A 25,603-nucleotide genomic window follows, 5' to 3' on the forward strand; every position below is an offset into this window, starting at 1 on the left:
CAAGGTTACTTCCTCCTCCTTGTGGGAGCCACCCCGCACAATGGGAAAGATTTAGTTACTGTGGTAGGTCTTCTGAAAAGCTTGCCAGTCTGATAACGATCTCATAGGGCATTTCATTGACATGCTGGACTGTTCTTTGCCCAGAAGACAAGGCAGGCCCGTAGAATAACCGGAAGGCTTCCTCTAACTTCCTGCAGAAACCCCGTCCTTGGTGGTGCCTCTGGAAGACCGTGTGGTGTCCATGGGAGAAACGGTGGCTCTCCAGTGCAAGGCGACCGGGAGCCCTGCGCCCCGCATCACCTGGTTCAAGGGGAACCGCCCTCTGAGCCTCACCGAACGCCACCACTTCACCCCCGGCAACCAGCTGCTGGTGGTTCAGAACGTGGTGGTGGAGGACGCGGGCCAGTACACCTGCGAGATGTCCAATGCCCTCGGCACGGAGCGCGCCCACAGCCAGCTGAGCATCTTGCCCACTCCTGGCTGCAGGAAGGATGGGACCACCGTGGGCATCTTCACCATCGCTGTGGTGTGCAGTATTGTCCTGACGTCCCTGGTCTGGGTGTGCATTATCTACCAGACCAGGAAGAAGAGTGAGGAATACAGTGTCACCAACACAGGTTAGCCACTGCTGAGTTTATTTTCAGGGCAGGAGAAAAGCAGGGATCACTGTGGAGGAGGCCGGGTCCAGAGGCGCCCCATTGCATGGTGGCCACGTGGTGGCTTGTTGCTGCAGTGACCTGATGGTGTTGTGGTTCTCTTGGCATCATTGCTCTCTCTGGTGGCCTCAGGCCTCCGACTGCCACACTGTTTTTACACCCAGGTGGAAAGGAAGGCTAAGCTGAGCCCTGCAGACAGTCTCTCTGCACAGCCTGGGACGCTGCTGGTGGCCGTGCTGTGTCTGGGCTTGATACTGAACAAGTGTTTCATTTCCTATCCCCACGAAGGATTGGGACACCTAGTATCTGACTGTCCTGTCTCCTCGCAGATGAAACCATTGTGCCACCAGATGTTCCAAGCTACCTGTCTTCTCAGGGGACTCTTTCTGACCGACAGGAAACTGTGATCAGGACTGAGGGTGGCCATCAGGCCAATGGGCACATCGAGAGCAACGGTAAGGGCTCTAAGCCTGATGTGATCTTGTCCTCAGGAGCTGGAGGTGGCCTCCGGCCCCTTCCCGGGGCAGGTGTGTGGCCTTAGGTTGAGCACAGCTGACCTAGAAGGCTGGCAGACTCCAGCCTTCTGTTACATCTTTGTTGGCTCTTCCCTGTGTAAGTTTTGCAGGGTTTTAAAAGTCCAGACCGCAGGAGGTTGCTTTATAAGGGGCTCAGGATCTCCTAGTCGGGATAGGGTAGGATTGAAAGAAGAGGTCCGACAGGACATTACAGGGCCTGAAACCAACCCATAGGGAAAGGGCCCAGGCCTGCGCTGTAGTCCGGTCCCTGCTACTCGAGTGGTCTGCCAGGTGAGCCTCCTCCACAGGGGAGACTGCTCACCACCATGGCTCTGCACACTGGAAGGCCTGACTGCTGGGAAGCCTGTTACAAAATGTTTCTTGCTGGTCCGCCCAGGCACCTACCTCTGTCAAGAACATTGTAAGAAGGACTCTTCTGGTAGCCTTGCCCATTGTTCTCCTAAAGCGTACTCTGAAAAGGTAAGTCTGGCATGTCTAACTGTGGGAATCTACTACAGGTGTCTGTCCAAGAGACACAAGCCTCTTTTCAGAGGTGGACACTCATGGCATGACGTGCAGGCAGCCGAAGCCCTGTGCTGGTTATAACAAGGAGCCCTGGGCCGTGACTGAGAAAGCCCAGCGGAGACCTGGCCCACAGAAGATGGGTAAGAGATGCTTTTATCCAGAATAGTCTTTGGTTCTTAAAATTTGGGTTGACTTGTTCATTAAATGAAAGGGAAAGAGGAATTAATGGTCTCAGAATTTGGTATTCAGTGTGTAAACAGGAAGCTGTGGTCTGGCTCTCATAATTCTGGAGTAGGAGGTGTCTTACATCAGTCTGTGGTATGGTGATCCTGGGCTTGAAGTTTCCAGGTTTACGAGCAATTTGAGTAAAGGGCATGGCCCAAACCGAAGAACCTTTTCACCAGGGTATTTCTGATCAAGGTGCCTCCTGCCCCTACGTGGTATGTCATAACAGTAGGGCCACTCGCTCTGATACAGAAATTAATCTGAAGTGTTGAAACGTGGAGGACCCCACTCTTCGTTAATGACTTCCTGTTTGCCCAGGCCTTTTTCTGTGACCACAATTGGGAGAGAGAGGACTTCCACAGCATTGGTCTAAGCAGGGCTGCAGCCTCACAGCAGGGGACTTCAGCTCCCTCTCCTGTGTGGGGACGCACACTTCAGTGGCCATGGCTCTAATCCGGCTCTGGCTTGGCCCTGCAGAGCACAGCGGCCCGGTTGTGTGCGGTGACTACACCACTAACCCGGACAGCAGTTGCAAGGAACAAGCGTCCCGTCCTCAGCCTGTGCCCAGAGACCATACACAGGCAGGTACGCTAAGCGGCCCGGAGCCCAGTCAGAGTGACCGAGAACATTCTCCGCACCACCTGACCGGTGGGACTGTTGACGGGTCCCGCGCCGACTGCAGGGGGTCCCTCTACCCCAGTAACCACGACAGAATGCCGGCCTCCTTGAAGAAAAAGCCCACAGCACCTCTGGATGGAAAAGGTAGATGTTCAGTGTCTTCCAGGGAGTTCCCGGCAGGTGGGTGGGGGCAGGGCAGCAGCCAGACTGGAGGCTCTGACGCGTCCTCTCCTTTCTCACAGGGGCGTCTTCTTGGACTTTAGCAAGGTTGTGTGAGTCCGACTCCATGGACCTCCAGCCTCCCTTGACATTAACTCCAGGCAGTCCTGAGCTCACAGAAGCCTCCTCGGGCTGTCCCGACCTCCCCGGCGAAGGCCAGCACTTGCTTCTTTACAATGGACACCTCCCCAAAGCATGTGACTCCGGTCCCGAGTACCCACCACTGACAGGACAGCCACCCGGGAAACGGGGCGTGCCCCTGCTCTTTGCACCGAAAATCTAGGCTTTGTCTACCTCAGCTCTTGTGTCCGTCTCCACAGGAAAGAGGTAGGAGAGGCTGTGAGGAAGCTTGGGTTCAAGCGTCACTGATGTGTACATAGGTTTTAAACTTCCATGTGGAGTATCCGTAGTGTAAAGGACTTGCAGCCACAGCACAGAACTGCCAGAGGCTGTTGTGTACAAAACAGAAAAGTATTTGATACCATTGTACATAAGAGTTTTCAGAGATTTCATATATATTATATATCTTTTGCAGAGGCTATTTTAATCTTTAGTGCATGGTTAACAAAGAAATCATACAATTTTGACAATATTATTTTTCCTATCAGGTTGCTGTTTAATTTGGGGAGGGGGGATGGTTCTGGTGCCTTAATGCATGGATGGAATTTCTAGAAGCTAAAAACCACATTTGCTCCCAGGAGTTTCTGGTGGGTGGGAAGGATGGAAAGTCCTTGGATTCGTATTGCACTTCACAGGACAGACCCCCTAGCCTGCTTTCCCACCACAGCCGTCGTCTGCGTGGGAATGAACTTCCTGTCAGTATTGCTCCTGTGTGGAGGCTGTTGGAGCTCACCGCCCCCCCCCGCAGAGTCCCGAGACGCCCGCGTCACGTACCTTTGCCATATGTGACTTTTTTCTTGTAAGTTCCTCGCCAAGCAGAAGGGGGGTGAACCCACCACAAGCGTTTGTTCCAAATTCCGTGAGAAAAGCAAATGTGGTGGTTGTATCACCCGATTGTCATTTGAGGCTTTTTAATAAGATAGAGGCTGCTGGTGTTGGTACCTGTGGATTTTTTCAATAGTGCTGTTTTAGTTCTGCCAATATCCTTAATACTGTGTTGACCGCGGGGGAGGAAAAGGATCGAGTCCTTACTTTTCAGGGCTAGCTTCTCTCTACTGAGGATCCGGGGCATGTCTGTCCACACCCTTCCCTCCCATAGCCGACCCGGGCTGGGACTGTATGAGGTTAGGCCCCGCACCTGGGTATACTTGCACTTTTGAGACCCGAAGCTAACCATCTTGTGAGTACCAATGTGTAGTTCAGGAAAACTGACATTGACACAAGGTCCTTAAGATCTCGGAAAGCAAGTTCCTTTAGCGAAAAGGCTGAAGGCAGAGATTGACAAAAGGGTTGTTAAATTTCACTGTCTGATCTCATCACTGTTGCAAAAGGTAAGCACATTTAGAATTGTGTTCTCAACAGTCAACTGATTCATGTTACTTCCACAAAATATGTGAATTTGCTGCTTCTGAGAGGCAATGTGAAAGAGGAAGTATTACTTTTATGTACAAAGTTATTTATTTATAGAAATTTTGGTACAATGTACATTGAAAAACATGTAAAATATTGAAGTGTCTAACAAACGGTGTTGCAGTGTCTTTAATAAAGGTTCATTTATAAACGTTCATTGGGTGGCTGGGGTCATTTGTCTAGTGACATTGTAAGCAGTATGTTCCATTCCAGAAATTCACAAACCAAATGCACTTATTCTGCCTTTAATTATCTTTTTTTCCCCCCAGAAAGGGGGGAGTTTGTTTTATGCGAAGCAAAATCCTATACTTTAGCCCCAGGGAGGATACACCACCACTAGATTCCTGAGATTTCTCTCTGAATTTTTCTAACACCTGGAGCTTATTAGTCAAGCTCTGAAATGGTGACCTCCCCTTCTAACTGCAGACAATAAACCTTTCCGATCAGGAACGAAGAAACCCTGCTCTGTTCCCCAGCCAGCCCAGGCCCCTGGGGGGGGGGGGAAGGGCTCACGAGGAGCGGGGGTGGGGCTCAGCACCCTCCGCGGACGCACCGGGCCCACCTCGTCCCTGGAGCTGCAACTACCGGCTTGCTTTCACACACACCACGCCGGCCGGTGGATCCTTCTCTGTAAACTCTGTAAAATAATACAACTGTGTGTTTTGGGGGGAAATCTGAGGGTAATTAAGAGCAGCAGCCCAGTTGCCTAATAGAATGCCGGCTATGCACCTGCAGTTCATGCTTTTTAAACAAAGCCCTAAGCTCTCACAATAGAGAGAAACCCACCCACGTGCACCTCTCCTGAGTCTCCTTCCTGTTCCCGGTCTAGCCATCCTTTCGGAAGGAGAACCCTCTCTGCCTTCTGCTGCGTCCACTGGCAGGTGGCAGGAAGCTCAAGATCAGATACAGATCAAATGACGGCTCTGAGCAGCCTGGACTCGGCATCACCAAACCTATTTATTAACGGGTTCTGAGGAAATGGTCGCAAGTCCCGCTGTGGACACGGTCCTCTTGGCGATCTGGCAGACAGGCGGCAGTCGACGTTCCAGCCAGCCTGGAGCAGGCAAGACACCCTCAAGGTCCTATCCTCACACACAGGGGCGCGGTGCGGGTGGTTCAGATGGGCGGGCAGCTGCTCGCCAGAAGGGAGCCCGTGCGCACAGCAGCCCCCTTTCTGGACAGAAGTGCATGTGGGGCCATCCTGGATTCAGGGGCTCCCTCTGCCAAGTTCCAGTAACAAGCTGCGGGTTTGGTCATAAGCACCAAGAAAGATGAAGCCTCCCAGACTGATGGCTGCCGTTCGAGGGAAGACACCTGCAAATAATCTAGGGAAGGGAAAAAGCAGGAAAGATTTTTTTTTTTAAATTGGTGTGTGTTAGAAAGGTTAAATTCCAACACCCACAGCTTGCTCAACTCAACACACCAGGATCATTAAACCCCACACAGCACTTAAAACGTGTGCTTTTTCCTTTCAGAATGGCACTAAATTACATTCCCAAGTAGACTTGTTGAAGTCTGGGCCCAGCTGTTTGCCGGCTAACGTGGCTCAGTACCAAACAGCTTATTTGGGAGCCTCGCAATTAGGTCCAGTAATTAGCCAAGAAACAAGAACTCTGTCCCCACAGCAGTCCTGCGGAAAACTTCCAGACTTTTTTTTTTTTTCAACGTTTATTTATTTTTGGGACAGAGAGAGACAGAGCATGAACGGGGGAGGGGCAGAGAGAGAGGGAGACACAGAGTCGGAAACAGGCTCCATCCAGGCTCTGAGCCATCAGCCCAGAGCCCGACGCAGGGCTCGAACCCACGGACCGCGAGATCGTGACCTGGCCGAAGTCGGACGCTTAACCGACTGCGCCACCCAGGCGCCCCGAGAAACAGACTTTTGTAAAGGAGTCAAAGGCCTGACTCCTCGGGTGGGCGCGGCCAGCCACAGCGATGGAAGGTGGGCTCGGGTGTTGGAGATCTTCCCCACGACTCTGCCCGCCCCCCTCCCAGTGACTCAGTTGCATTTGGTCCTCAGAGGCCCACGGATGTGACACCAGAACAGGGAGGCCAATCTCCATGGAGTCCCTATTTGTCTTCTCCTCTGAGGAAGGACAAGAAAGGTGAACGGGATAGGCAGAGTGCACGTCCCCCCAGGTTCCGTCCCCACGCACACGAGGCCCGTCGGTGGCACGACTTGGGAACCAAGAAAGGCCAAGTCAAAGAATGTTACTGGGGGTGTGACGTGGAGCTTCACTCTTTAAGAGCCATCCTGTAGCTGCGCCCCGGTAACCGTCCAGAGGTGTTCATCCTGGCATTGCTGGTACCAGAGAAACTGCAAACCCCCGCTGGTTACACAAATTCTGGCGCCATGTCCACACGGGGGGACGCTACGCAGCCGGTAAAAATGAGGTAGGCCCTGGGATCCACGACTGAAAATCCAACAGGTTCTGACAAAAGTCCCAAAGCCGTGTGTGTCATCTGATTCTGCGGCAGGGATGGGGCCTAAACTCTCTCCCGGAGGCAGGATTAGAGGAAACACCCCCTATCTTTCTCGAATGACTGAGTCTTCTTACCAAAAGCATTTACTTTTGTAAGCAGAAAAAATCAGAACTAGCAGACTTCTAGTGAGAAGACTTTGGCTCGGGCCCAGGTCAGGGCCCGAACATACAGGTCAGGTTATGTGAAAAGGACATAACCTTTTAAACAGGAAAAAATGTCCACAATGGTGGACAATGGTGACTGGCCAAGACGGTGGACAGTAGACAAAGCCCCCACCGCCTGGTTTCTGCACACCTGCTGGGAGAGGTCAGTTGGCCTGCCCTCTGAATGGCGTGCTTAGCACTTCTGAGGAAAATGGGACTGAGCATTAGGGGGCCCTTACTTTTGTTAGCTGAGTAAGGATTTAAATCATGAAGTAAAATCCCACAGATGAAACGAGAACCCCTTCTCTAGAAGCAGCCATGAAAACTATACAAGGAAAAAAGCTGTCTGCCTCAGCATGATGCAGATCGTTCTTGCAGAAGGTGGTAGGTGAAGACAAAACTCCTCCATTACCACACGGAGGCCACTGGGACCTTGTGGCCCCAAACAGGGATTACTCCTGTCGCCCCGCCTACAAAGAGAAGGGTGCCGGGAGGGAGGTCAGCAGAAGCTGAGATAGGAGACCACTTAGGCCACGATATCCTCCCTCACGATCTGACTTCTGAAACCCGTGTCTTGGTGCAGCTTTTGCTGCTAATGAACTCACCTGCTTCTGGCAAGAGGCAGATGGAAGCAGTTTGTGGTCTCACCAGATGACAATTGAATCCATTAACATAATTATAGCCTTAAAGCAAAGTAATTTGTACAGTGAGCGCCCCAACCAGATGAGGAGGCAGAGACTTGAGTGGAGCGTGGCTGTGTTCTGGGGACCACAGATCAAACGAGGTAACAAACGTACTGGGCAGAGCACGGGGCTCGGAGGGGGTGCACACGGGGCAGCAGCAGTTAAGACATGAAGGGTACAGTCAGGAAACACGAAAAGCCGGCTGCTTATTAACAGGACGAGTAGGAATGAACGATGCGGCACAAACGGGCGTCCCGTCTACTTTCCGGCTGTTGGACTGAATGAGCATGTGGTGTTTTTATTTTGGAGAAACCAGTTTGCCCTAGAGCCTATATTCCAAGTCTGTGCCAGAACACAGCCTTCCCCTGTGTGAACCGACACAGAGATCAAAAAGCGCCCCCACTTCACCCTGAGATGCCAGCAGGGCCTCACGGCCGCCAGGGAAGCTACCTGCCAGGATCCAGAACACTCAGGAACGCAGCAGGTGTGTTCAGAGGCAGCAGGAAGGGCCCGCAGGGCTGTGTCGGAGCCGGACAGAAGAGGCAGGCCGAGACCCCGTCGGGGCTGAGGACGCCCAGGGCCGCTGGGAGGGCAGCCGCGCACGTGGGCAGGGATTTGCTTTGTTTGCGTTCAGTTAAAATCTTTTGTCTAATTATTCGTTGCCTTCTATCGTCTTACTAGGAAGCTAATAAAACTATCATTTCTTAAATGACGAGCGTGGCTGCTTGAAACGGGCTGCCAAGGACCACGGTGTGTATGCTAATGAGAGCCCAAGGCTTAAGAAGTAAGCAAAATTCCAAATTACCTTTCCAGGGCCCCGGAAAGGAAGGCTCGCGACACCCATCCTCTGCCAGAATTCTGGCGCTGCTGGGTCACATGACAGCAAGTAGACACCAGCACTGGGACAGGGAGGGATTCGTTTCAGTCATCTGCGCACGGGAGCTCCTGCCTCTCAGGCTCCCGGTGGCCAGGGTTTTGCCGACCACACCACACCCACATGTCACCGCTTTCTCAAGAAAGGCGGACGCACCTGCAGCTCGATACCAACTCCACACAGCAGAGGTGTGACCAGCGGTTGCCACAGAATCCAGTGTGAGCCACACGGAAAACAAAGCGGGGCAGTGAAATCGAGCGCTGTGACTTTAGATTCAACAGAGCCATTGCGAGCACCATCTCTGTGTGGCCCACAACTACCCGGAACCCTGAGAATCTTTCACCCGCTAACTGAAAGGCTGCTCCAGAGCTTTCTCCTCCCACGCCACTTGGGTGTCCGTGTGAGATGTGTGTCGGGACCGGGGCGTCTGCGCCGCGAGCAATCGCGTTCTCCCCTCCTCACGCCACGTTAGCTGTAAACGGCCGGCCTGTGGCGCACAAGCCACCGCTCTGCCATGCCCTTGGTCGCCCTCAAGCGTTCCTTTCTGGTAAACCCAGTCCTCCTCTCAGAACCCGGAAGTCTGTCAGGCAACCAGCATCGGTCCCTCAGGGCCACCACATACAAAAAACCACCCAACAGGACCTACTTTTGCAACTAACGGTTGCAAATTTTGAAGAGAAAGGGGCCGTTCTCCTGCAAAAACCTTACCTGGGGCCTGACCTATGTGCCCCACTTTCCTCAACTATCAACTAGCCGAAAGAAAAGCCTGTCGAATGCACACAACACGGCGATCAGATAGAGTCACCCACATGGCACTACAATGAGGAGGTGGCGCTGCCACGGATGGGCTGTCCCCACCGGCCACACCCTGTCAACAGGCTCACTCCTGGCCCTGCAAGAGGCGGCCGCAAGCTGTGCTCTCTCAGGAAAACCCCTCGTAGGTCATTCCAAAGAGAACACGGTAATTTCACAGACTGTACGGATCCCAACGTTTAGACATGTTTACAGACTGCAAAAGCAAGATGAAAGCAAGCTTTGCAAGGGAAGCCATCTTAGGACGTGATGCTTGCAGGGTGAGGCACTAAGGGGAAAAGAGAGAGGGTTGCAAGTAAGGAGCCACACCCTGGGGCACTGAAAGTAATTTGTGACTGACAGCAGTTAAAAGTAGCCCCAACCCCAACTGCTTTCTTCTAAATGTTACGCTGGCTCACGTGCATTCCTGCATCACCTGAGCCCATCTGCTCAGAGCTGCAGCCCAGAACCGAGAGGGGGCCGAGCCTGCCGAGGCGCTCCGCTATCAAGATAGCCAAGGCCGGCAATCACTTGCTAGATGCCGCATCGACTCAAGGGCACACTGTCATCTCACAGAGGCACCATCAAACGGGTTTTGTGCAATGTGAACAGAGACCCGACCAGGACGGGCAGAAGGATGCAGAGTGGTTCCTGCTCAGGCTAAAGGAGGAAGAGCTGGGAAGAGAGGCAGGAAGGCAGTCGAACATTCCATCTTGCACTTACCCCGCCAGCCCCTGTGTCCGCCAGACCCCGTGCAGGGCAGAGAGCACATTCCCACTAGCGGCGCTGGAACCAACCTGCACGACAGGACAACAGGCCATTATCGTACGAAATCCCCCAAATGACGTCCTCAGATGCCTGGCCCCCAACCAGTGTCTTCTAGGACAGTCTGAAGTAGACTGGGGAGCTTCTTTGCAATCAGGACCCCAGGACCTCACCAGACCAGAAGCCCCTCCACTCAAGCCCACAGGTAGGCACTGACTGACAGGAAGCTGCATTTCTAGGTTGGAGCCAGGCCTCATCTAGATAACTCACCAACAACTGTTTGACAGGAAAAAGAAAGCAACAGTAACTTACCTGAGAAGAGAGGGGAATATCAGTATAAGTGGCCCGATTATGAACTTACCGGAGCAGCTAATGACCACATTTAACGAAGAGTACTAGCAAGTTCAATTTAAAACAGGACCGATACTCAGGTTTGGCCCTGTCAACCTCCATACTAGATTTCCGCCCTTATGGCTGCACTTTTCCCTAAGGGTATGTGTGCCTCTTTCTTTTCTATTGTTTGGCCCCAGACAGGTTATGTGCATGGCATTCCATGAACCTCGGTCCAGACTGCTTTCTAACAATGTTTCTTTTCAATGAAAACTTTTCAAACAATTCTGACAACTGTCCTGATCCAGACGGGTAAGGCCAAGCATCATCTGAGTTCAGAGCCTCTAGCTTACCTGCGGCATTGGCGTGAAGCCAGTCAACTCTGGGAGCCTCAGGTCTGTCGCCCGTAAAAACAGAGGTCACTGGAAAGCAGTATTACCAGGCAGAGGCCCAGCTCTGATGCGTCTCATAGAACATCAGTGAGAATGTTTTCCTAAAGGTCAAAAGCTGTGGCGACACTGGTCATAGTGACGACTATGGACACTGTGCCGTCAACATCAGTCATTCGTGCCTCGGCAGGGCAGCGTAAGGCTGCTGTTCTAGATCAGGGTTACCCCGCTCTTGGCCACTTACATACACGTGAGCCCTGGTGCTAATACACACAAACATCTGCTGTGTCTGTGTTACATTTTACACTCACCTTTGCCAACATGATCCTTGTTTTTGCCACATCCAGAGGCGTGGTGACCACAGCTGCAAATCCACCTGTGCGTATAAAAATACCCGGCACGCAAAGGAGGTATTGTTAACTGTGTTACATGGATGGCAGAACTTGTACTTTCTAATCCCTCGAAGCTCTGCCCAAATCACTTCCTTGTCATTGTGTCCACCTGACTGATTCCAGAAGAGGATGCACGCGTGCAAACTGCACACGCTCCACTGCTTTTGCAGTGAGGCTGAACCACACATAAGAGAGGTGACAGGAGAACGCTCTACACGCTCAGTGATAAAAACAAAAACAAGGCCCCATAATTCACCTTGCTCGTGGGTGCAGCAGCAGACCTACGTGTGCATACGGTTGTGTGCCTGTGTTCACACACCCGCCGTCAGTATGAGAGGCTCGCCACTCGCTGCGCTTCTCACGGGGCCCCCACCTTCTACAGAACACTCTTGTTTAATGGGACTCTGAAACGCCTCTATCTTTTCTGGTCTCAGACAAAATGGGCAAACAGAGGTATGCAGATTGCTGTAGGGACTCTTGGTATTAATGGCTAAATTCTTCTGAGTTATAAGAGTAAAGCTTTCTGTATCTCCAGGCTTCAGATAACGGGCCAAGCAGAGTAATGACATTTCTAGCCCTTTCTGCATCCTGTCAGTAGGTGCTGATTCAACAGGCAATCCTCCTACAGCTTCCTTCCCACCTTCTCTTCCATGGAATACCATGACTGCCAAACTGATTATTTTAATATCCATATCTGTGGACAGAGGAATTGGAGGATTTTTTTTTCAACAGAAACCACAGTAGATGATGTCGATATTTTATTAAGAGAAATACAAAGATGTATTTTAAAGCTGAAGAGGCCCTAAGGAGACAGAATTAATAAACACAAAAGGGTTTTCTAAAGATTCAGCTTACGTGAGCTAGGTGAACAGAGCACATGCATGAAGGATGCTCCAGAAATAGCACCTCCCCCTCTGAATTTTGTGGCATGGGGACAATTGTGAAGGTCATTTGATCTCTGCCAAATATCTTTCTAAACATGTTGCTGAAATAGGATCCTCACGGAACCTCCTCCCTTCGGTAGCATGTATTAGGACAATGACATTTTGAAAGATGTATCCATTTGTGCTTTTATGTTCCGTATTTGATTATCCACAAAGGACACGTATCTGAGGACTGAATATTACCAATTACACGAATATTAGAGTCCCCTTTTGCTGTAGCCACTTCTGTGTTACAAACAGGTGAAACACTTTTTTCCAGATTGAAAAGCTGCCTGAAATGTAGGTAGTACTTTATTCAACTTCAGGCGACCTGTACTGTCCAAACCCCCCACCCCAAATCGACTTCGTTTCCCTCTCTGGCTGCAAGAGTTAGCAGGGCCCAGTCTGAAAGACTCTTTCAGAGTCAGAAAGACCAAGCCTTAAACTAAATCCCTACTCTACTAGCGGACTGGCCTTAGGGACCACACTTACTCTCTAGGTCAAGCACCGGAGACAGGTACTTCTGTCGCTGCAACCTCCCACTATGGGTGGGGAAACTGAAGTTCAGAGAGGTTCTAGAACTCACAGAAGGTTTTACTTAGTGAAGAGCTAAGACCTGAACTTTACTGACTCCAGAATGTGGGCTCACAGCCACTGGGTGCATGGTGGCCTCGGTTTGCTCGTCTCTAAGACACAGACAGCAGCAGGATCTAGGACTACGTGGGTCTGTGCGAAGTGTCTAGGACAGTGCCTGGTGCACACCAGAGCTCAAAGGAACTGGCTAGGAACTGGGTCTTTTCTGCATGGGAAGAGATAATGTGCGATTTTCCTTCATGTCTCTAGCCCCCCCACACACAGCAGACACTCACAAACGCTTGCTGGGTACCCTAGACAAGGGTCTTATAAACCCAAGATTCCAACCCGTCCTCTGAAAGAGAGGAGGGAGGGGAAGCTCGGAGCCAATATTTGTGCTTACTCTGTACCTGGCATGCTGCGCCTGTACTAGGTATGGCCACTAATTGTTTCATTTGCATGGGTCTTACTATCCCATTTTACAGACAGCTTGCTCAGGGCCACACAGTAGTATGGAGCTGGGACTCAAAGGCACGTGCATCTCAGCTCCACAAGTAGGGCTCTTTCACTATGTAATCAGTCTCATGTGTGGTAAGACACTAAATCGCATCCGAGTGTTAAAACTCTGAAGTGCATACACCATTATCCTATTTGAAAATGTTCACAGGGGCGCCTGGGTGGCGCAGTCGGTTGGGCGTCCGACTTCAGCCAGGTCACGATCTCGCGGTCCGTGAGTTCGAGCCCCGCGTCAGGCTCTGGGCTGATGGCTCAGAGCCTGGAGCCTGTTTCCGATTCTCTGTCTCTCTCTCTCTCTGCCCCTCCCCCATTCATGCTCTGTCTCTCTCTGTCCCAAAAATAAATAAATGTTGAAAAAAAAAAAATGAAAATGTTCACAAAGTTTCCTAAACCAACTTCAAAGACCTAAAAGTTGGGAAGGACCTCGCTCGCCCCCTGTCTGACGACTCAAGCTCTCCTGAGTCACTTACACTGAAAACTCCTTGCCTTCTAGTAAATGCAGGTACTGTGCGTCAAGCTCGTCTTGGCTGTGAGAAGGTCCCTGCCCCTCGACTTTGGGTGCTTGGTGACATATTCCCAGAGACTGCTGCTTGATACAGGTAATACGAAGAGAAGTCAAAGACAAAAACCAACAATATGCTTAAATGGCTCCTAATTTTACAGCCACGATGGTACCTGTATTTTATGCAAATTATTAAACCAATTTTAATGTCTTCAAATGTCAACGACTGCTGTGATACACAGCCCTCACAATATTTCTAATGAGGCTGCAAAGAAGGCCCTGTGAAGATCGCGTAACGGAATGACGGGTCACAACAGGGAGGGCACTGGGGACCTATGCTTTTAGTTAAAATGTAGTTATTTTCTACATTTTACTTAAGGGAACTGTAAACTGCTGGTAATAAATACAAGGAACATGCTAACATATTAGACAGGAAATAATTACTTGGTGCAGCACACCACGCATGAAACCATTTTCTACGGGCTCCACTAGAGTTAGACTTTTACAGGATGTCGGGCTAACTGCTTTCAGGCACCAGGTTCGCGGGAAACGGGACGTTTACAGTGAAATGACATGTCGCGTGTCCTTGAACAACTGCAGATTCTTTAGCACTCTGGACAAAGGGGCCACCTTCCTCACAACAAGCTGTGAAGGCGGTGGTGGGGACAGGACTGCGCAGGGCCGCCATGCGCTGTCCCTTCCCGGCCGGCCTCCCATCTCCTGATGAGGCTCACAGCGAGAACAGCACGTCCACGCACCTCCTTTGCATATGCTCTCCAAACAAGTGGCCAGACACGGAGGGCTTCGACGACAACAGAAGGGTGTTTCTGTTTAAAGCTGGCGTCATGCCTTCCCATGTCTTACCCAGACAAATCCTTCACCCTATTCTGGGATTTCAAGCCATGGGAAGCTCTCTCTTTCCTTCCCTCCGACCCTGTCAGTCTCACTCCTTCTCTCTTAGAAAATGGAAGTAGATGTTAATTATGAGAAACTGACCAAAGAACACTAGATTATCAAAGCACGTATCACTAGAGTAGCAAATGTCATAATTACTTAGACTGAATTATGGCTGTATGTTTAGAAGTTAACTTGAAGGGAGGAAGTTGGCAAAGTCCTTTTTTTCCCCTCGTTTAACCCCTGACCACAAGCCAAGGGAATTTCTGGCATGACAAGCCATCAACACCTCCAATCTCAAGGGACATTTTTGGATATTTGTGCCAAGTAGTTTATACAACAAGCACGGGCACAGAAGAGCGCCAAACATGGGCCAGAGGGTTCATCCGTGATGATTTAACCAGTTTAAAACCAGAAACGTGCCCAAGGAGGAGTAATCCAATTTCTGACTTACGGGCAAGTCTCACATCACTGCTTTTGTGGCCGCGTGAGGCTGGGGAGTCTGAGCGCGCAGGCCTGCAAGGGGCGGCCCCGGGCGACCAGGCGTTATTCATCCCTCTGTGGTGTGCAATGCACCATGTCACAACAGACTCCTACAGGGGATCGCTTCTTCGCAAGTTACGGTACTTTTTAAATGATGTTTATCTTTCACAAAGTTTTTAAAATAGTAACTGTATCTGTCACAGCACACCAACTGAAATTTCAAAACAAAAGAGATATAAACAAAAATACACTCATTTTACCTTCTGGAAAGAAACGCATGTGGATCTACCCTCGTTGGATTTTTGCAGAACCTGACAAAGTCCTTCACTTACAGAACCTCAGCAGAAGAAATAAGGCAACTGAATTGGAGGAGTTTTTAAATCCACATGCTATTAGAGATAATTATGTATAGAAACTCTATCAACATATTATTCTCTCAATGCAGTGGTGAATAGGAATCGATGTGATGACAGCTTTTCATTTTCTGGGTATTGGGTGTTTCTACTGCAGTAGAAATAATACCTCTCATCAATCAGCTCGGTGTCATAGATCACAAGTACTAATACCCACGTGATCTCACCTAGCCCTGCCGTAATCCCCCCGCTAAGGCCGGGAGGGGCGCGTCTGTAACAGGAAGGGAACTGGGGGCAGAACTGAGACCTGACAATTCTCTTACGTCCAGCAAGCTGGCCCACACCAGGTATGTTGCTCCGGCCAAGTCCCTTCCCTGCTTCACAATGAAGCGTCCATCAGTCACCGGAGCACAGGACTGCTGGGCCACACTCCGCCGGGGAGCCCCCAGACTGAAAGGGCCCGGCCGAAAGGATCCTACCGCACAGCGGATGGCTGATAACTAGTTCTTCCCTCCCCGCTTCTGACTAATCTAACTGCTTAGCACTCATTACAAAGCATTATTTGGAAAAAGGCATTGTAGTGAATGTAAATTTCCTTACTAGAAACAGTGCATTTGTAAGCAAATCTTTGAATGGGCTACTTCGGAAATGGGACCGGAGAATATACCCTTCTTACTTCAACACGTGGAGGTTTTATGGAAGCGCGAAATTTAAGAAGTGCCCTTCCTTATCCAGGATGACCAAAGTTCCATAATGCTTACTTTGTCCCCTGGAGGGAGTCAAAAAAACCCCACACATTTCACTTAAGGACTGGGGAGTAAAGACTCTTGACCTCCGGAAAGTGAATCAAGACCACCTAGTCATTTAACACAGCTAATGACGAAGGGTCATGTGGAAACAATTACCCATCATAATCCATTTGAGGCGGTTTCATGTCTAGAGGTAAGATTCTTATTTTTGATTATCAATTCTACACGTCAAATGGGTCCAATTATTAATAAAGAATCCTATGAAATACATGCTTTCTGTTTTCCTAATCACCACAACCAAAACCCAATCCAACAACCATTACACAAATGGCAAAAGAATCATTTCCTAATAAAGCTGACATCCTAAAACTACTTATCTCTTTACCGGCTACACATCAAAACTAGCAGTTTACGTTTTCTGGCGCATCTCCACTTTGCTTTCTTTCAACCGTAATTCTAATTCACCTTTATGTGCAACAGCAAGATGCACTTCTCTCTTAGACTGCTAAGCCTATCACTTCTTCAATTCTGTAAAGCACCCGAGTCCTCATTACAGCCTCACTGGAAAATTCACGTGACTTAGTGATGGATAACACACTATTATTGCACACTGTCACTTTGCTCTTGGTTTAATGCCTGGAAAATGGCCAGATGTTTAGATCTCCGTATTTTCTCCACAGAGCAGTTGAGCCTTCGGTAAGTTTGCTGAGCAGCCTCGGCCCTCCTGACACTAGTTAATCTGTGGTGCTGTCAAACATGTCACACGAACCGTGAATCATTGCCTTCTGCAGGAATCAGTGAAACCCCCAAAGCACTGCTCAAGGCAGACAGCTGCACACAAGTCTCTTCCCAGAGAGGACTTTATAAATCATCTTTGAGATAATCCAAGGGCCTGAGTGAAGGCTTTAATAAAGATAAAAAGAGAAAGAAAAATTTGTCAAAAACAAATTGGTTGTCTGTCAAGCAGACACCTTTTTAGCAGGGTTTGTTTCCACCCCGCCCCCGAAGTCACTCTCTTTTCTCAAACAACTAGTGGAACTCTCTTCATCTAAACAATCTGGAATTTCTAAAGAATGTTGTTTTTGCATAGTTAATATTTTCACATTTTTCTCCCCCCTTTGGTCTTTCCCAGTATAATATAATCCCTTGCACCTGCAAAAGCTCCACAGACTGCTGACTGCCAACAATCCACCACGTGATCCTGCCTCCAGGACCAGAGGGCCTGTGTTTAAGGAGAAAGAAAAAGACAAGTTATTAAATATTTGAATTTATCAGACCCTCCCGTGGGTTAGCTCTGGGGATGGGAACTTAAGTGAGAAGCTATTTTGGTGACATTCCTTACTGATGACATAAGCGATTTTCCCAAGGACTTAACTGCATTCTAAAAAAAAAAAAAGTCAAAGAAAAAGGGTGACAGCTACACTTGAGTGCTCAAAGGAAACAATTTTCAGGAAATGTGCATGATCTACACACATTTGTGTATACGAGTACCAATAAAAATAAAGATCGATCTCTAAGACAAGGTAACATTTTAAATATTTACCCTCTGATTCTCAACATATAAATAACATAATTCACAAATGAGTCCACAGCAGTGTCTGTCTGCCATATTCCTCCGGGTTTTTCTCTCAGTCTTTATCCATATTGCCCATGTCTGAAGGATGTGAATTGTTACTTATGCAGGGATTTTAAATTCATCAAAACATTTTTTGCACTTTTCATGAAATAAATTGAAGATTATACAAATAAACACTCATTCCAAGTTTCAAACTAGGCAAAATGATGGCAGAGACATGGTGCCTTGCTCACCAAGAGCTGATGAGCCAGTAGAGACAAGATGCAGTCACATCGGATGGAGAACACACATCGGATGAATCAGGCACTGGTCTCATCTCTGAACATGTGTTAATACTCCTCACAACAACCTTAACAGTTGGGCCCTGTTACTTACTACCTGCCTTTTACTTAGGCTTTGTAACAGCACAGCCTGCATTCTGTTCTTTCTTTTTGCTTTTGTTTTACTTTACTGAGTTTTAAGTAGGTATCCAACAAGCTACACATATTTACAGTATGCAACTTGTTTTCTTTCTCTGACACGCACATGTGCGCACACACACACTGCCATAATTAGATAGTGAATATGTCCATCACCCCCAAAAGCTTTCTCTGCCATTCCTCTTTCCTGACTTTCCTTGCCACCCCCTACACAATGTGATGTCGTTCTAGATTAGTTTGCTTTTTCTGGAATTTTATGTAAAGGTAATTGGACATTCATTTTTTTTTTTAACCTGGATTCTTATCTTCAGAATTTTTGTAAGATTCATCCATGTTATTGTGTACATCAATACTTCATTCCTGTTTAACTCCTAAATAATATTGCATTATATAGCTACAATAGGTTTCTGCTTACTGAAGCACATTTGGGATTTTTGTAACTGTTAGCTATTATAAATAAAGCCATTATGATGGCTAAAATAAAAGCCCTACATTTATAGGTATGGCTCTATACAGACACATGCCTTCATTTCTCCTGGGGAAATACTCAGGGGTACAATAGCTGGATCTCATTCTAAGAATACGTTTAACATGCTAAGAAACTACAAAATCACTTTCCAAGTTGCTTGTACCATTTTACATTCTGACCAGTTCCAATTTCTCCACATCCTTACCCACAGTATTACTGGTACTTTAAAATTTTAAGAAGTATGTCACTGTAGTCTTAATTCATATTTTCCCAATGACTAATGATGTTGAGCTTCTTTTCATGTACATTTATGCCACCCCTCAATCTCCTTTCGTGAAGTGTCTGTTCAAATGTTTTGCACATTTTCAGTGAATTGTGTGGGTTTTTTAATTACTGAGTTTTCAGAGTTCTTTATACATTCCAGATAAAAGTCATTTGCAAATATTTTCTCCTAGACCTAGATCACGTTTTGGTGACACATATAAGAAATCTTTGTCTAACTCAGGCCACAAAGATACTTCACCTATGTTTTCTCCTAGAAATGTTTGGTCTTTAGGTTTTACTTTTAGATCTACCATTCATTTTGAGTTAGTTTTTATGTACGCTGCAAGGTAAGGATTGAGGTTCCTTTGTTATGTTTTTAACCTATGAGTATTTAATTGTTCCAGCAAGAAGCCTATCCTTTCTCCAATTAACTCATTTCCCACTTTTTTCAAAAATCTGTTGTCCGTTTATGTGTGAGTCTACTTCTAGACTGTATTCTGCTCCAATCTATAGATCTATTTTAACACCAACTGGATACTAACTTTACTACTAGAGGTGTTCAGTAAATCTTGAGATCACGGAATACTCTCCAGTATTGTTCTTTTTCAAAACTGTTCTTATTATTCCAGGTTCTTTACATTTCCATATGAATTTGAGAATCAGCTTATCAATTTCTACAAAACAGTCTGCTGAGATTTGGAACTGAATTGCATTAAATATACAGATCATTTTGGAGAATGGAGGTATTGGTAAAAGTGAGTTTCTGACCATAAATATTTATGGCATATCTCTCCATTTACTTATGTCTCCATTATTTTCTCTCAAAAGTGTTTTTATAATTTTCAGTATATATGTTTTGGACTTGTATTTTGAGGTTTATCCCCAAGTATCCGTAAGTATTTAATGTTTTGACACTCTTGTAAATGGCACTGCCTTAGGAACTTCAGCTTCTGATTGCTGCTAATATGTAGAAATAAATTGATTTTTATGTAGTGATTTTGTATACTGCCACCTTGCTAAATTTATCCATTCTAATAGCTTCTCTGTAGATTTCCTCAAATTTTCTACATCCATTATTGTATCATCTGTGAATAAACATAATTTCACTTCTTCTTTCCAATATGGATTACTGCCTTCTATTTCTTTTTCTTGCCTTAATGCACTGGGTAGGAACTCTAACCTACTGGTATGCAATTCAGTAATGATGACAAATATTAGAAAAAAGATTTCTTGAATATATTTATTAAAATAATTAGAATAATATAAATGACCAAGTGATGGTGGCATGACATTTTTAGAGACAATCAAATATATCACAATTGAAAGAAAAACACCAAAGTTGGTACTAATTTCCTACTCTCAATACTTCCCCAGTGATGTTGTATCTAGAATATTGAGAAGGCTGCTACAGAAATGGGGAAGATGCCATATAAATAAATAAAGACATATATGGCCCTATTTGGTCAATTTCAACAATTTTTATGTGTGATTTATGCTCTTTTTCTTTTATGCTCTGGATCCCTTTCATTCAGTAATCCCCCAACCCTACCAACCATCCAGCTGTTCACCATACCTATGAATATATATATGTTTTTTAGACTCCACATGAAAGTGATCATACATACAAGGATGCCTGGGTGGCTCAGTCACTTATGCATCTGACTTTGGCTGAGGTCATGATCTTGCAGTTCATGAATTCAAGCCCCACATTGGGGTCTCTGTGGACAGCTCAGAGCCTGGAGCCTGCTTCAGATTCTGTCTCTCCCTCTCTCTCTGCCCCTCCCCTGCTCACACACACAATTGATTTGCAAATAATTTCTCCTATTCAGTAGGTTGCCTATGTCCTCTGCTTGCAGAATCTTTTTAGTTTGATGTAATCCCGCTTGTTTACATTTGCCTTTATTGCTTTTGCTTTTGGGGTCACATTCAAAAAACCACTGCCAAGATCTATGTTAAAGGAGCTTACATTTTCTTCTAGGAGTCTTATGGTTTCAGGCCTTATGTTCAAGTCCTTAATCCATTTTGAGTTCATTTTTGTGTATGATTTAAGAAAGTGGTCCAGTTTCATTCTTGTGCATGTGGCTAACCAGTTTTCCCAGCACCATTTATTGAAGACACTGTCCTTGCCCCATTGTATATTCTTGCCTTCTTTGTCATAAATTACACACACACACACACACACACACACAGGTTTTATGCCAATATCTTGTTGTTTTAATTACTATAGCTTTGTAATATAGTCTGAAATCAGGTAACAACTTTTAAGTCACATGCTTAAGTATGCAAATTACTTAATTAAATATATAACAATGTGTGGTATCGGAGGGCTCCCAACATTTCCTTCCGCTTAATGAGAATGATTACTTAAAAAGTGTATCTATTAAATTCACTAGCCTAAGGGCACAGCTGTCAAATAGATTTTTGTAAACTTCTCATGGAAACAGAGACGCTAAAAAATATTTTATCACACGTAGCTTTCTGAAGATAGCCTTGCCACCGAGTGTAATACTTGGTACTTTTCCAGTAAATGCTTTAATGTTTGTGAATATCTCTGTGCTTCTGTGGAAAGCATTATTTTCTCCATAATTCATACAAGCACTGGTGGCAGCAGAAGAAACAAAAAAAAGATTATCTTTTTTTTTTTTAATTTTTAATGTTTACTTATTTTTGAGACAGAGACAGACCGTGAGCAGGGGAGGGGCAGAGAGAGAGAGACAACAGAATCCAAAGCAGGCTCCAGGCTCTGAGCTGTCAGCACAGAGCCTGACGCGGGGCTCGAACTCACAAACTGCGAGATCATGACCTGAGCCGAAGTCAGACGCTTAACCGACTGAGCCAGCCAGGCGCCCCTATTATCTTTTTACTTTAGAGGTGGAAGAATGAGCATTTTATCAGGCAAAAGCCAGTTTTAACACCATGATTTAATTTGCTGACTTTTTAGAACAGGAAAATTAAACATAAATTGGACTTTAGTGATGACTGAAGGTCATCCTCAATTAATCTACTGGTATCTTCAAGAGCTCCAAAGAGCAGAAGTTTACTCAAAACAAACCGAAAATACACTAATAATGCTGACTTTATAACCACTAATAAAGGACAAATAATAAGATGTGAATTACAGGTCATACAGAAGAAGGAAAAAAACCAAAAATGTTATGTAATTCATAAATTCAACATTTACGGAGTAGCAACTGGCTATCAGGCACTTTTTTCAAAGGAAAACAGAAGAGCAGTCCCTAGGTCTAACATTTGACAGGGGCACAGTGTGGGCAGAAAAGGGTTCTAAGAGAGAGAAGGCAGGTGATGGAGAAGGCTTCACAGAATTGTCTGCTCTAATCTAGGAGGAAAAAAATTGTGTTGGGGCAGCGGGGGGGGGGGGGGGCACTTGCCCAAAATAGACTCAGATGGCTGAAGACACAATTTAAAAATAGAATCTCCACAGATAAGCATAACTTTCCATTATCACCTGGCCAGAATAATTTAGTCTAAGAACATATAAAGAAATCATTTTGTATTTGCAAAAAAAAAAAAAAAAAAATCTCTAGAGCCAGAGGGTTTAGAATCCAGTGAGAAGTTTCAGTGGCAGACACAGAACAGGACAGAAAGAACAATTACAAACACTTGCATGGAACTTGTTTACGCTCCACGCACTGAGAACTTTACATACATGAACTCTCGTTACCTCCAACTCTTCTGAGGGATGTGCCTTTTTATCCTCATTTTACAGACAAGGAAGTTGAGGCTCAGAGAAGTTAAGTAACTAGCCAACGTTTAAACAGACAACAGCAGAACTGGAACGGGTGAGACATTCTTGTACAGAATAGAAAGAAGAGGCCTTGAACCTGCAAGTTAGAGCTGTCTGGACAACAGAAGGGTATTTGTAAGACACCTTACTTCCACATACAGACCATAATTTTTTCCGGAATGCTATTCAAATACCCAAGTGAATGAACAAACTCTGTCACTGCCCAAAACAACTTGCTTTACATAAGAGGAGTGCATTTTTTTTTTCATGAGGAATTGTCTCAAAAGAAAAAAAAAAACAACAATGAAACTTTGGAAAATACTGAGACCAAGCTAAAAAGATCAATTTATGTACAAATGTTTCACTTGGGAACTACTTTAAAATTCCTAAGCACCACCACCACTAGTAACAACAAAAACCTGACTGGTAGAAAGTACTGCATATGAATTACCAAAGTACTGTGAAATGACAAATTTGTTCATCAATGTGCAGGGACGACGAGGTTGAGATCCACAAAAAACTGGCTGGGAAGACAGGAAAGGTTAGTCAGTGGAAACGTAAATATTATTGCTAGTGACTTCTCAATAATTTGAGTAGACTGGAAAATGGAATAAAAACACAGTGCAGGCAACAGTAGGAATGATTACTGGTGACAAGAGTAGTTGCCACTTGCTGAGCACCTAGCATGTTCCAGGAGCTATGCTAAAGATTTTATATTTCTTATTTAGTTTTAGAAAATGTTATGATCTGCAAACACAGGTATGGGGGCGGTGCTAAATGACTGTAAGGAATTGGCCAAAGGTCAGAGAGACAGTAAGCAAGACAGCTGAAGCTGGTTGGTGGCTCCCCGCAAAGCCATGTGTCTTGTAGACAAGATAATATATATGCATCATTGTAAGATTCCTCACTACCATACACAGCTCACCTTCTAATACAACTACATTACAATATGTAAGTTATTAAAATATTGTGATGTCTGTACAAGTTGTTCAAATAATGTGGGTTTGTAATGGAGGATTTTTTTTAAGGACCTATCTGAACACCAAAACACTTAAATTGCCATAATTTTTCAACCTAAGTAAGTACTTCCACCTCCATGGAGGTCTAATGGTTACCGTGCAGGCAGATAAATGACTAGGGAGTGTAGGGTTGAGGGCAGAAAGTGAGCCCAAATGTGAAAAACCATAGTATTGGGAATCTCAACTCCTATGATAGAGGATGCGAACGAAAATAAGTAAAACTAAAAAAGCAGATGGCATCCTTTACCTAATATTGGCTCATTTATCCCAATTCAATGTCCTGTTTCTTTTTCAAATAAAAACTGAAATTTTCAGATGAACCCATGCATATTTGTTACCATTTCAGGTCAATGAGAAATTTCAAGTGGAAGTAATGAGACAGGCAGAAATTACTCTTAATGTTGCTTACATGGTTGTTTCCTGATTAGGAAGGTAAGTGACAACAGGTAGGCATGTTCATGGCGAACTACAAGATTCTCCATAAGAGCAAAACATCTCCTTTGCTCACTATTATCCTCACAGCTGCCTGGAGTCTGGTTCACAGCTTAGTGTCTATAACTTTTATTAAGCTTCCATAACATAGCTTGATTACAAAATATTTCCAAGAGCTTAGATACTTCACTTCGAAGAAATTTTACCCTTACAGAAAAGTTGCAAAAATAATATGGTTCCCATATACCGTTCACCCAGCTTCCCCTAATGTTGACATCTTTTTTTTTTTTTTTTTCAACGTTTATTTATTTTTGGGACAGAGAGAGACTGAGCATGAACGGGCGAGGGGCAGAGAGAGAGGGAGACACAGAATCGGAAACAGGCTCCAGGCTCTGAGCCATCAGCCCAGAGCCCGACGCGGGGCTCGAACTCCCGAACCGCGAGATCGTGACCTGGCTGAAGTCGGACGCTTAACCGACTGCGCCACCCAGGCGCCCCAGACATCTTAAATGACTATAGTACAACGAAATACAGGAGATTAAAGTAGGTACAATACTACTCACATACAGACTTCGAATTTCATCATTCATACTGTTTATAAAGATATGCAATTTTTAACATGAGCTTTTTAATTTTTTATTATTTTATTTTTTTATTTTTGAAGGAGAGAGAGAGAGAGAGAGAGAAAGAGAGAGAGAGTGAGCACGAGCAGGGGAGGAGCAGAGAGAGAGGGAGACAGAATCCGAAGCAGGATCCAGGCTCTGAGCTGCAACCACAGAGCCTGATGCGGGGCTCGAACTCACTAACTGTGAAATCATGACCTGAGCTGAAGTCAGAGGCTTAACCGACTGAGCCACCCAGGCGCCCCTAACATGAGCTTTTTTAAAATTAACATTATTTCTATCATCCATTAGGATATCACGAGGAATCCTGAATACCTATTGGTAGCACAAGAAAACAAGTAGGTCATCTTACTTTCCCAAGCAATTCTTCACTCACGGCTCAAGGCCTATGAGAGGAAGAGCAGCATGACGTAATTTGGCTTTCCCAAGCATTCCCCCGCCCGCGCGGGCCCCCCCCCCGCCCCGCCCCGCCACTAACCCCAGAGTAACAGCTACTAGCCTGAGTATTCATTCAAAGGATAGAAAGCAAACACCAAGTTCAGTGCTATTAAACGGCTAGGAGGGCAGGCCTGGGTCAGGTGTTTTCTATTAGAGCATAATAGTATGAAGCATGAAGAGAAGGCTTTGTTTTTCACTTCAAAAGACCCACCCGAACGTACACTATTGTCCTATAAATGAGTAACAAATCGAAAGAAGTGTTCTGGCTTTAGTGCAGGAAAACTCCCAGTTTGGGACCTCAGCTGTCATACTCAAAAGTAGTTACGCAGCTTCCAGTACTGCAGGCTTATGAAACTTTGCCAATGCTTTTGGGGGTACAAGGATAGGCACGCGTACAGGATCATCTCCTTGAGTCCACATTAATAACCTCAGGTGACAATTTATTTAGACGAAACAAAAGACAATCCTCTGTGCAGGCCTTAGTG

General features: G+C 46.2%; 2 protein-coding genes across 6 annotated transcripts in view; one reads left to right on the plus strand and one right to left on the minus strand.

The window, feature by feature from the left end:
* LRIG1 (leucine rich repeats and immunoglobulin like domains 1) overlaps window positions 1-4,445 on the plus strand; it is a 116,356-nt gene extending 111,911 nt beyond the window's left edge. Inside the window, exons 15-19 of the mRNA XM_040454495.1 lie at window positions 198-617; window positions 986-1,111; window positions 1,690-1,836; window positions 2,399-2,683; window positions 2,782-4,445. Coding sequence (XP_040310429.1) covers window positions 198-617; window positions 986-1,111; window positions 1,690-1,836; window positions 2,399-2,683; window positions 2,782-3,041 — 1,238 coding nt within the window. The 3' untranslated portion in view covers window positions 3,042-4,445. The remainder of the gene's footprint in view (window positions 1-197; window positions 618-985; window positions 1,112-1,689; window positions 1,837-2,398; window positions 2,684-2,781) is intronic.
* Window positions 4,446-5,226: 781 nt separating this feature from the next.
* The window catches only part of SLC25A26 (solute carrier family 25 member 26), a 139,767-nt gene continuing 119,390 nt past the window's right edge, over window positions 5,227-25,603 (minus strand). For 3 of the 5 annotated variants that reach the window (XM_040454501.1, XM_040454499.1, XM_040454497.1), the window contains 5 exons: window positions 17,286-17,355; window positions 11,060-11,124; window positions 9,988-10,061; window positions 8,404-8,497; window positions 5,502-5,613 (listed from right to left, as the gene is read on the minus strand). In XM_040454501.1, the coding sequence (XP_040310435.1) occupies window positions 5,542-5,613; window positions 8,404-8,497; window positions 9,988-10,061; window positions 11,060-11,124; window positions 17,286-17,355 (375 nt within the window). In that variant the 3' untranslated portion in view covers window positions 5,502-5,541. Of the gene's footprint in view, window positions 5,614-8,403; window positions 8,498-9,987; window positions 10,062-11,059; window positions 11,125-17,285; window positions 17,356-25,603 lie in introns of all 5 variants that reach the window. The other 2 variants (XM_040454498.1, XM_040454500.1) reach the window with 2 other exon arrangements.

This window comes from Herpailurus yagouaroundi, unplaced genomic scaffold (genome assembly GCF_014898765.1).
Source record: "Herpailurus yagouaroundi ecotype Mexico unplaced genomic scaffold, PumYag 213, whole genome shotgun sequence".
Lineage (NCBI taxonomy): Eukaryota > Metazoa > Chordata > Mammalia > Carnivora > Felidae > Herpailurus > Herpailurus yagouaroundi.